This window comes from Gadus macrocephalus, chromosome 9, assembly GCF_031168955.1.
Source record: "Gadus macrocephalus chromosome 9, ASM3116895v1".
Classification (NCBI taxonomy): domain Eukaryota; kingdom Metazoa; phylum Chordata; class Actinopteri; order Gadiformes; family Gadidae; genus Gadus; species Gadus macrocephalus.
The window spans coordinates 1065378-1076836 of NC_082390.1; the positions used below are offsets into that span (position 1 = coordinate 1065378).

At 45.4% G+C, this 11459-nt stretch overlaps 1 protein-coding gene across 1 annotated transcript in view; it reads right to left on the bottom strand.

Annotated features, from left to right (window-relative positions):
- sema3e (sema domain, immunoglobulin domain (Ig), short basic domain, secreted, (semaphorin) 3E) overlaps window positions 1-10854 on the bottom strand; it is a 33256-nt gene extending 22402 nt beyond the window's left edge. The window contains exon 1 of the mRNA XM_060060097.1: window positions 10404-10854. Within this exon, the coding sequence (XP_059916080.1) occupies window positions 10404-10509 (106 nt within the window). The 5' untranslated portion in view covers window positions 10510-10854. The remainder of the gene's footprint in view (window positions 1-10403) is intronic.
- Between the last annotated feature and the right edge of the window lie 605 nt (window positions 10855-11459).

An 11459-nucleotide genomic window follows, 5' to 3' on the forward strand; every position in this document is an offset into this window, starting at 1 on the left:
TGCACACACACACACACACACACACACACACACACACTCACGCACACACACACACACACACACACTCACACACTCGCATCTAACAATAACAGATGTACGGAGATGTTGCAGAATCCGTGGAGACTTTTATCCCCTTGGTTTCAGCGTTGTTTGGGTTCGATGCAGAAGACGAGAGCAAAGCACCAGAACCAGAAGCCCAATCAACCCACAGTAACACAATCCCCACACTTTTAATGAGCTCCAAAAGACTGGCACGGCCCCTAATGCGTGCGCTTTAGTCTTGCTTCTAGCTGTTATTTTAGCATCTGTGTATTTTCACAGGGACCTGATCTGCGAGACAGAATCACAGAGTGTTTATCTGACTTTAAAAGATCCCCCCTAGCAACAACATAGGCGATGTGGCCGATTCTTTCTGGGTGGATCACCGTAGACCCTGTTTATTTTCCAGCTATTAAGGAAAGCAACGGCAGGGTGTCTGTTTGTTTGAACAGCAGTAGATCAGTCTGGGGGTGGCAGCAGGGATGTGAGGGTACAGAGTTGGGGATCTGCCAGAGCACTGCGGAGCCCATCCTGTAATTATCTTATTATCTATAACAGTTAGAGCTTGCTGTGTCTCTGGTACACACAGACACAAAGACACACGCACGCACACACAAAGATACACATTCACACACACAAAGGTACACACACGCAAAGACACGCCATGCACACACACACAAAACTCTCGCACACGCACACACATACACATTTAAAGACACAAGCTCTCTCGCACACGCACAAACACACGCGAACAAACGCACAACCCACAGACTCTCTCTCACACACACACACACACACACACACACACTCTACTCTATGTTTACATTCGACTGCTCTTATCTAAAGGCATAAGCTGGGGCAACCCTGTATTTATATTTAACTCGAGGTGACAGATTGAGATGCTGCAAAAAGTTGAGCCCGGCTTGAATTCTCATGCTTTGAAAAAAGAAATGCTACGAGAAAACAACCTTCACAGACGCTATTCATTTGGTAATGTTTTAAACAAAGAATAATAAAAAATTGGTGAGCAGGCACTTTAAGGGGATTCAACCATATGTCATTGCAGAGATGCGGACACAAATGCTTAGAAAGGCACGCGTTGGACATGTGCATACGGTTGCTTGTGGGATCAGTCGGGACTTGGGCTCAGATGACTCACATGAGGAATAGATATCGTGGTGGAATCTGCCCATGGCTAAGAGAACAGAGTGCGTGGTACGGGAGGCCACGACCTGGCCTTCACTGTTAGACTTGGATGCAAACGCTGACGAAATAAGCACATGTAAACACAGACCTATGGAAAAAGTAATCCACTTATTGGCATGGGCTTAGCCATTGAATGTGCTTTGAGGAGCTTGTTTTATGGGGAACCGAAAAGGTGGTGGGTCTTGGAAGTCTGGAAGTAATTAGAGGGGATTTAAAGCTCATTAGGTTTGATTAGATAAATTTGGATTAGAGTAAAGATTTGATTGGCTCGATCATAAACATGCGTGTTTTATGGAACTAACAAACTAACTCAAAATACATTACAGGAGCTCGGCAAGAGGAAGAAGAATGAAAGACCGAAAGCACAAAGGAACAAAATAATGACCGGTGTCTGTATTCACTGTCTAACCCCTACCTGCTCCTTAATGACCTGTCTCTGTGAACACTGTCTAACCCCTACCTGCTCCTTAATGACCTGTCTCTGTATTCACTGTCTAACCCCTACCTGCTCCTTAATGACCTGTCTCTGTATTCACTGTCTAACCCCTACCTGCTCCTTAATGACCTGTCTCTGTGAACACTGTCTAACCCCTACCTGCTCCTTAATGACCTGTCTCTGTATTCACTGTCTAACCCCTACCTGCTCCTTAATGACCTGTCTCTGTATTCACTGTCTAACCCCTACCTGCTCCTTAATGACCTGTCTCTGTGAACACTGTCTAACCCCTACCTGCTCCTTAATGACCCGTCTCTGTATTCACTGTCTAACCCCTACCTGCTCCTTAATGACATGTCTCTGTGTTCACTGTCTAGCCCCTACCTGCTCCTTAATGACCCGTCTCTGTGAACACTGTCTAACCCCTACCTGCTCCTTAATGACCTGTCTCTGTGAACACTGTCTAACCCCTACCTGCTCCTTAATGACCTGTCTCTGTGTTCACTGTCTAACCCCTACCTGGTCCTTAATGACCTGTCTCTGTATTCACTGTCTAACCCCTACCTGCTCCTTAATGACATGTCTCTGTGATCACTGTCTAACCCCTACCTGCTCCTTAATGACCTGTCTCTGTACTGTCTAACCCCTACCTGGTCCTTAATGACCCGTCTCTGTACTGTCTAACCCCTACCTGGTCCTTAATGACCTGTCTCTGTACTGTCTAACCCCTACCTGCTCCTTAATGACCTGTCTCTGTGAACACTGTCTAACCCCTACCTGCTCCTTAATGACCTGTCTCTGTACTGTCTAACCCCTACCTGCTCCTTAATGACCTGTCTCTGTACTGTCTAACCCCTACCTGCTCCTTAATGACCTGTCTCTGTGAACACTGTCTAACCCCTACCTGCTCCTTAATGACATGTCTCTGTGAACACTGTCTAACCCCTACCTGCTCCTTAATGACCTGTCTCTGTGAACACTGTCTAATCCCTACCTGCTCCTTAATGACATGTCTCTGTGTTCACTGTCTAACCCCTACCTGCTCCTTAATGACCACTCTGTATTTACTGTCTAACTCCTCAAATGACCACTCTCTGTATTCATTGTCAAACCTCTACTTAATTACCTGTTTCTACAGGTACCAAAAGCTGCTAAAAGGCTAAATAGCAAATCATAGTCAATCGAAAAGGAGGAAATAAAAGAAGGAAGAAAGAAAGAATAATAATAACTTGATAATGACTACAATCCTATCTTCCCGTATCGTCTAAATGACAGGATGTGTGGAATTGCACGGTGCGGTGAATAGTGTGATCTTAGCGCAGGAAGACGAGCCTGCGATATCATTATAACTCTGTGATTACGTTTGGCTGCAGCTCAACACGGCAGTGGTGTAATCCCGGCTCTCTCTCGGTGAGCGAGCCGGGGGTATTTCCCCCTCCCAGGCATACTGCATCCCCGAGTCAAGCTACCCTCCACCTCGATGGATCCCCACGGGGTTACCTCCACCGGGGAACTGTTGGGCAGCGCCGAGGTGCTGGCGTCCACTGGGTTCCCACTTTGCATAAACAAAGAGATGAAAGGAAAATCCTGAGAGCCAGGGTTTCATCGTCTATCCGATGGGGGATTCTGTGTAGGGCAAATATAAATTGTGTATTGGCTGTATAGTATGGAAGAAAATGGTAGTATGGAAGCAAACCACCCTTGTGTGTGTGTGTGTGTGTGTGTGTGTGTGTGTGTGTGTGTGTGTGTGTGTGTGTGTGTGTACGTGTGTACGTGTGTGTGTGTGTGTGTACGTGTGTGTGTACGTGTGTGTGTGTGTGTACGTGTGTGTGTGTGTGTGTACGTGTGTGTGTGTGTACGTGTGTGTGTGTGTGTGTGTGTGTGTGTGTGTGTGTGTGTGTGTGTGTGTGTGTGTGTGTGTGTGTGTGTGTGTGTGTGTGTGTGTGTGTGTGTGTGTGTGTGTGTGTGTGTGTGTGTGTGTGTGTGCGTGCGTGTGCATGCGTGCCTAAAGCGTAGAGGACAAAAAGAAAGCCACATTATACTCAAATGAATGCACATGAGAGATCAATAACGCTAGATCTTTACGCAAGAGAATAAAACACCATGCATTGCATGTGCTACAAAAGTTGGAATGGTTGCCATAACTAAAAGACATAATTTACAGTTCAACATAAATCTTGCCTTATGCATCTCATGCTCGATCCCAGAGACAGAATGATAGTTATTATTGAAGGGTTTCTTGTGATAATGAGGAATAGGTTCTTGCTGAGCTGGTATGCCATGGCTTCATGCAGGGAAGGGGATGTAGGGTGTGTGAGGCTATCACCACTCTATTGTGTTACCCCTGTGTGGATAGGATAGATTACATCACGACGTCAAATGTAAGCCACATGGAAGACGCAGGGGAGAATGAGAGAAACAGTGAGGCCGGAAAGAGCGAGCGAGAGGGATAAATGATTTAAAATAGTGGAAAAAGCCCATGTTTCTTCATTTCTTGTTGTTGTGACATAAAGGAAAAAAAAAACCCTAACCCAACATCAACATGACGTCCTCTTACAATGACTCAGCAAATGGATTGTTTATTATTGACCAAACAACAGTCCCATGCGCATCCCGTACACACCTTAAGACACCCATTTTTCATATAAACATCTAGTGTGGTTAAGTATCAGTATCAGCTACTCCTTAGATTAGTAACTTATTCATGCCCACTTTTTCCATCTGCCAAATCCTCTCCACTGAAAGACACTGAACTCATAAGACAGCCACACAACCAAAACCATCTTGAAATGAAATAGCTGTTGATTGAAGTATTCAGCACACACAGCTTGGAGGGTAGGCCAACAATCCAATCATATCATGGCTATAAAGATGGCTGTGTTATCAACAATCAATAATCGTCCCCCAATACATACCGTATTGGGGGACATATTGGAGGACAATTATTGATTTTTCATTAATGACGATCTGGATGAGTTCACCCTGAACACCTTTTTTGTCTAATCTGCTAAAATTATCAGCGTGAAACTTCAAGCCTGGTTAAAAAGAATCCCATGAAGCATTCTGATGTCCAAGCCCTATAGACAGACCACACACTAAAAGCTGCTATTTATACAAATGAGTTATTTATTCCTGTTTGGTGTCGAAAGATAACAGCTTTGATAAGTTCCTCTGATATTATCAGCACAGTTAGAAACAGCCCCTATTTCTATATCTCTGTTCGGCATATGAACACTAATAGATTAGATTAGTATAACCCCGCCCCCCACACCCACACAGGCCTCAATAAAACAATCTACCAGGAACTATCTGGCTTTAATATGCCCTTATACACTCAGCTGCACCCTTCATCTTGCTTTCATTCCCCTCTCAAAGCCTCAAAGCTCACACATATATATCATCATCGCCATCACTTCTATGAAAGACCCCCCCCTCCCCCTCCGGAAAGGTCACAGAGCTATGAGAGCTACAGCAGGTGGATGTACCCCTCTGGACATCTCATTAATGAGGCTGGACTACACACACACACACACACACACACACACACAACCCTTAATATATGGAGGGGAGGGACATACACACACACAAGAGAAAGTGATACGAGAGAGGAAGTGGGAAGAGAAAACCTTCACTCTTCCTCCGTCCGCCTGTTTCAGTCCCTGGAGCCGCAGACCGGCCTTCTGTCCACGTAACCCGTATCGCAGCCAGACCCGCACGTGGACAATAAAGACCAGAGAATCCAATCGGCTGTCTTCAAGCAGCTTCGCACGCATAGGTGAGGCGATGCTAAACCCTGTTCAATCATTTTATTCTTTAATCAATTATTTTGATGCAGACGGAAAAATCGGAATATTCCCAGACCTGGTTAGAGGCAGTCTAAGTCATCTTGTTCCTTGCATGGGCTCTTCATCTGAGGCCAGAACGTTTAAAAGGTTGTGAAACTCTCTATCTGACTTTCTGGAGAGGAAAGTTTTCAGTTTCTTTCATCATAATTGCTACCATAGTGATTTGAGTCGGCTGACACACTCAAGCATGCTCACACACACACACACACACACACACACACAGGTGCACACATACACACACAAACACATATGGGTGCACACACACACAGAGACACACACAGAGACACACACACACACACCAGGGAAAAGTGGATATGTCTGCAGTTCATCGGAAGGTAGCAATAACATTCAATATAGTATGGTATATATAGCTCAGGCAATCCATAGGAGAAACATACCTCATTAACACCAGCAATACAGGGCCCCTGGCTTTGTACACAGGCTTTGTTTGGCTATTCTGAGAGGTAAATGTTAGGCTAAAAGGGGCAATGTAATTGGGTGCATTTACATAAGCTATATGTTTAAGTGTAACCCTGTCAAAACATCCAGAGAGCCCTGGAAAGGTTTATTCACCTTGAAAGATGACGCAGACTTGTCTGAGAGAAATATTTACATTTGACCAAAAATGACTCGACTTTAAATAAATAAATCTCAGAAGGAGCCATGGTTGCAGAGCCCGCTAGCCGTGATGATGAAATGTTCATGCAGTGGCCATTTTAGCCGTTTGCCAAAAAGCTCCTGTCTGTGAAGCTGTCTCAGCCATTACACGAGCCTCTCTTAGCTTTCAAACTACTAAATCGACCGACTCGCATTTCCGAGGATTTCAAACAGGCTTTTATATTGTTTGACATGCTACCATATCTCAGAGGCCTTTAATAGCAACAACAAGAAAAACAAAGGCACACATTTGCATATTTTTCTTCTCTCTCCGTCTCTCTTTCTAGACCTTATGTTTCCTCGCAGGGCAAAATCCTTCTGCCTCCGAGCCCGTTGCCAATTGCTCAGAGGCGTGCAGGTATTCATTACATAGGCGTGGTGACAGCTTGGGGTTCATTGAATCAAATCAATGCCTGTTTCTTCAACACTGGAAAGCTAAAGGGACCACTTAAGGGTGAAGGGTTCTACACGGTTTAAGAATACCCTCAAACAGCAAATCATATATGATTGTAGAGCCAAAGAAGACTTTGCCGACAGACATGTAGCCGTTAATATCTTTCATGCAATCGAATTTCGTTTGTTTAGTCCGTGGATGCGAGATTAATATCTTTCATCAATGCCGCGATGACATAAAGTAGTGACATTAATCTGTTTTAGCACCTAGTAATCTGTTCTTCGTCTTCATGTTCATCTTACTTATTGTTTCAAATATCCATGCACAAAGAGATGAACTGTTATGAACAACAACTGGTCGCCGCTGACACACAGCTGAATAGTAATAGTATGCAGGCGGTATCGTATTACCACTTCAAATCAATAAAATGTTGAAAGATCTCAAACCATCCTGTCCCTGTATTCGTGTCATATTATGAAATGCACCCTGAAATCCAAGTGAAAGATTCATCAGAAATCTGGACCCTGTTGGATGGTTAAAGACCAAAGATAATCTGAACTAATCTCATCTAACGTAAAGTAAACACTAGTCCCATCCAATCTATTCTAATCTAATCTCACCTAAACTCTTTTACCTGATCTAATCTGATCCCATCCGATGTAATCTCACTTTAACTAACTTTATCAAACCTAACCCCTTTTGAAATAATAAAACATAAACAAATCAAACATTATCCTATTTCATCCAATGTAATCTAACACAATTTACCCACAGTAATCGAATAAATATGATAACAGATTGTCGTTTAAACGCTTTTCTTCAAATTCATTATAGGATGTATTTGGGGCTAGGGAAATTGTGGAAAGGATGGATTTGTTGTGATCATATCTTTACATAGAAACTAATCTAATCTACCCAGATTATCTAATCTAACCTAATCTCAAATTGTTACTAATCTTGTCTGATTGTATTTTATCTCATCTCCTCTAAACAAACCTACCAACCACTAATGGACCCTTGTTTGATCTAATTGAATACAATCACGTTGGGAAATTAAACCAACTCTCATTGAATCTGCTTCTCTAAATAGTTTAGAGTCGTGCAGAAGATCGTGCTAAACGGCAATTAAGCCTCAGCCAAGACACATGCAGGCAGCCCAAAACGACATTGGCACATGCTAGTCGCGCTAGGTTCATTAGCAGCTAAATGGATTGTTGGCCTACTTTAGAGAGGCCTGCGGGTCTTTGGGGACTCCGAGTCTGGAACTAAATGAAGCTATTTCTCCTGCCCAACAGCTCCGCTAATACGATCTAGATTCTCATTTAATCAGCAGATTTTGGAAAAAGAACATTCACTTCATCAAGTCGACGTGGCGGTGGCAAAAAGAATGAATACATGCTGGTCAGAGGGTTTGAAGTCCCCTACAACAGAGTTTTGGGGATTAGTTCCACTTCTACATACGACTAACAATCTATGTTCGGAGCCCCGAAAGGAACCTGTGTTGTGGTTACCCACTCACTAGAAGATAATGGGGGAATGTAGGCCATGCAAGCGAACGCTGCAGATGAAAGCCGACCACAGGTCTTTCATGTCAATGACATGCTGACCCAGAGCTGGAGAGCTGCACATAACCGCGCAGGAATGAAAGAGGGGGGGATGATTATAAAACAGGTGTCTCACCAATCACGCCTCATGAAAAGACAGCCATGATCTGTATTGCAATGGTGTTCAGGGAAATCTTTTTGATATATTCATTTATTTCCTCATAACACAGAAGGTGATTTCAGTCAAAAGCACACATATTACACTCTATTCCTAAGGAGCCATGGAAGATAGTACTGCAGTTACTCAGCCGTGCGCTCTTCCCACTCAATGTCATTGTGAAGCGTTCTCCTTCCCGGGAGGGCCGAGGCCGCAAACCTCCGTCTCCATGTGTCTCCTTGACCAACATCCAAGAAGTTCAACGTGGAAAGATATGCGCACTATTCTGGGTGTGCTGTGTGTGGTTCTGTGCGCGCAAGTTGATGTGGGTTGGTTGGAGCTCGAGGGCGTGTGCAGAAAGAAAAAAGCGTCCATGAGGCATATATTAGAGCTTAGATGGTTTTCATTCCATAATGATAGGATCCTACTGCAGATCTTTTCCAGCCAGAACATGTAGCAAGGGGGGGGGGGGGGGGAGGAAGAGAGAGAGAGAGAGAGAGAGAGAGAGAGAGAGAGAGAGAGAGAGAGAGAGAGAGAGAGAGAGAGAGAGAGAGAGAGAGAGAGATCCTAGCAGTTCTTCCTCAAGCAGATAATGATTGGGTGTTGAGTGAAGGTGTCAGATAGTAGGAAGGGGAGTGTGTAACCTGAGTGACTGTGAAGCGCGTCCGTAAAACAAGCCATAAACTGAGGGCTTTATCAAGAACCCCAGAGGATGTTTTTTGTGTATTTATATTGACAGTTTAAACTGACATCACAAAATGTGAAAACTTAAATTAGAATCATGCCTTCAAAATATCAGCCGACTTCAAACCCAACAGCATCATATAATTACTGAGCGACCAAATTCCACACTTTGGCTTAACTATGAAAACTGTCACCTGTACTCAAAAAGATTAGAGATATCGCTAAAAAGCAAGATACAATTTAGTTTGGGCCATTTATCTCCACCTTTGAAGAGAATGTGCTTTTTTTTCGGACATATGGCACATGTGGCATCAACTCAATGGTTCTATAAGCTCAGAGCCAGCATTTTCTCTTTGTCTCTCCTATCTCGTTCACACACACACACACACACACACACACACACACACACACACACACACACACACACACACACACACACACACACACACACACACACACACACACACACACACACACACACACACACACACACACACGCCCCAGTGTTTACACAACGCTCATCCTACATGGCTCCGCTGTTGCTCTGAGAGAATGCCGCCGCCTGGATTCTCAGCCACCGCGGAGCGGCAAAACAAACCAGGGAGCGGCGTCATCGAGAGCAGCCTGAGGCCGGAGCCTCGCTCAGCGGAGTGAAAGAAGCGCCTGTGACAAAGTGCGCTGGAGTCATCATCTAGCTCGCTGCAGGGAGACAGCTCCGGGTTTACCTCCCCTGGGGGCACGGGGGGTTGTCGGATGTAAATCTTAGATATCAATCAATAACAAGCTCAGTCGGAGGGTTGCAGTAATGCGAGAATATCGATCCCTCACATGAGTAAGCACAACCTGTAACCTTTAAGCATTCAGCACATCATCGTTGAACTGGATTCGACGGTTTATCGTTGGGATGAAAATAAATGTCGTTAAAAGACAGACTCTTTGCAGAACATGAATATTCAAGTGTCTTGTTTACTGATGACCAAAGACAATGGAGTAAGCATGCTATGGACTTCGGTTGTTGGAGTGGGCGCTGTATATGTTCCTAGTACAAAAGTTTCCAGGATCAAATCCCACCTGGGTCATTTGGGCGTAAGGGTCACAGAGCTTGCCCGTGTAAAGGTCAATTGGTAAACTGTCAGTAAAATAACTCGTAAAAGAAAAGCAAAAAACTGTTAGCACGCCTAGGAGGTTAGGCATGTCGGGCTCTGGAGAGACAGGACTGCTTTGAACGCCCCGTTATTCATCATCCACATCATTCCTTACTTCATATCACTTGGTTTACTTTCGTGCAGTGCATCATAAGCCTATGCTGTGCATTAATTGGACTACAACAACACTTTGTCAAAACAGACATTCTTAAACAGTACCATTCAAACAAGCACACAAGTGCCAACATCCCAGTTTGCGCGTGTGTGAGTATGTGTGTGCGTGAGTGTGCGTGTACCTGAATAGGAGAGCCGTATCCTGGGGTAGGCAGTGTGCCCAGAGTGTGTGAAGAAACTCCACAGGAAAACAAAGAGCAGCATATTTGTTTGACACGAGGCTCCCATCTTCTAATCAGCAGCAGGCTTGACGTGCGTTCGTCTGACACAGTGAGGCGTGCGTCCGCTCGCTCGGAACACCGCCGGAGAACTCAGGAATGGATAGAAAAAGAAAAACCACAAAGTCTGCAGCAGTACCATGGAAAAATCCCGGCCGGCGCATCTGATGAAAAAATACCAAACGACCCCCTTATAAAAAGGTTTGAAAAGAATTCATCCGGAGCCGTTACGGGGATGACAACACTGGTTGACAACGTGCAAAGAGCACAGAGCGATCAGTGTAGCTGGTACAGCGAGTCTCCTACAGCGAGCTGCGGCGGCTACGGCTGCTGCTGGTGGTGGTGGTGGTGGTGGTGGTGGTGGTGGTGGTGGTGGTGGTGGGGGGGTGGGGGTGGGGGTGGTGGTGGTGGGGGGGGTTGCGAGGGGACGGGGGGGCTGGCTGCTGTATCCACCCACCGGCTGGATGGACAGGACTGGACGCAGCCTATTGTCCTCTTCCTCCTCCTCCTCCTCCTCCTCAGTGCTGCTCTTAGTTATCGCACGAGTCCAGCTGTTACATTCATGCCGCAGTGCCCACGGGCTGATGGGCACGCCGTGTCAGTGTAGCCCCCCTGTAGTCCGCTGCTGCGCTGGTGGTACCGACTCACTCATCTTCTGCTCTGGTCTGAGAGAGGAGCAGGGGGGAGAGACCTACGGAAGAGAGAGGCAGAGCGAAGAGAGAGAGGTAGAGTTAGAGAGAGAGGGAGCAACGGAAGAGAGGCAGAGCGAAGAGAGAGGTAGAGTTAGAGAGAGAGGGAGCAACGGAAGAGAGAGGCAGAGCGAAGAGAGAGAGGTAGTTAGAGAGAGAGAGACCAACAGAAGAGAGAGGCAGAGCGAAGAGAGAGAGGTAGAGTTAGAGAGAGAGAGACCAACAGAAGAGAGGCAGAGCGAAGAGAGAGAGGTAGAGTTAGAGAGAGAGG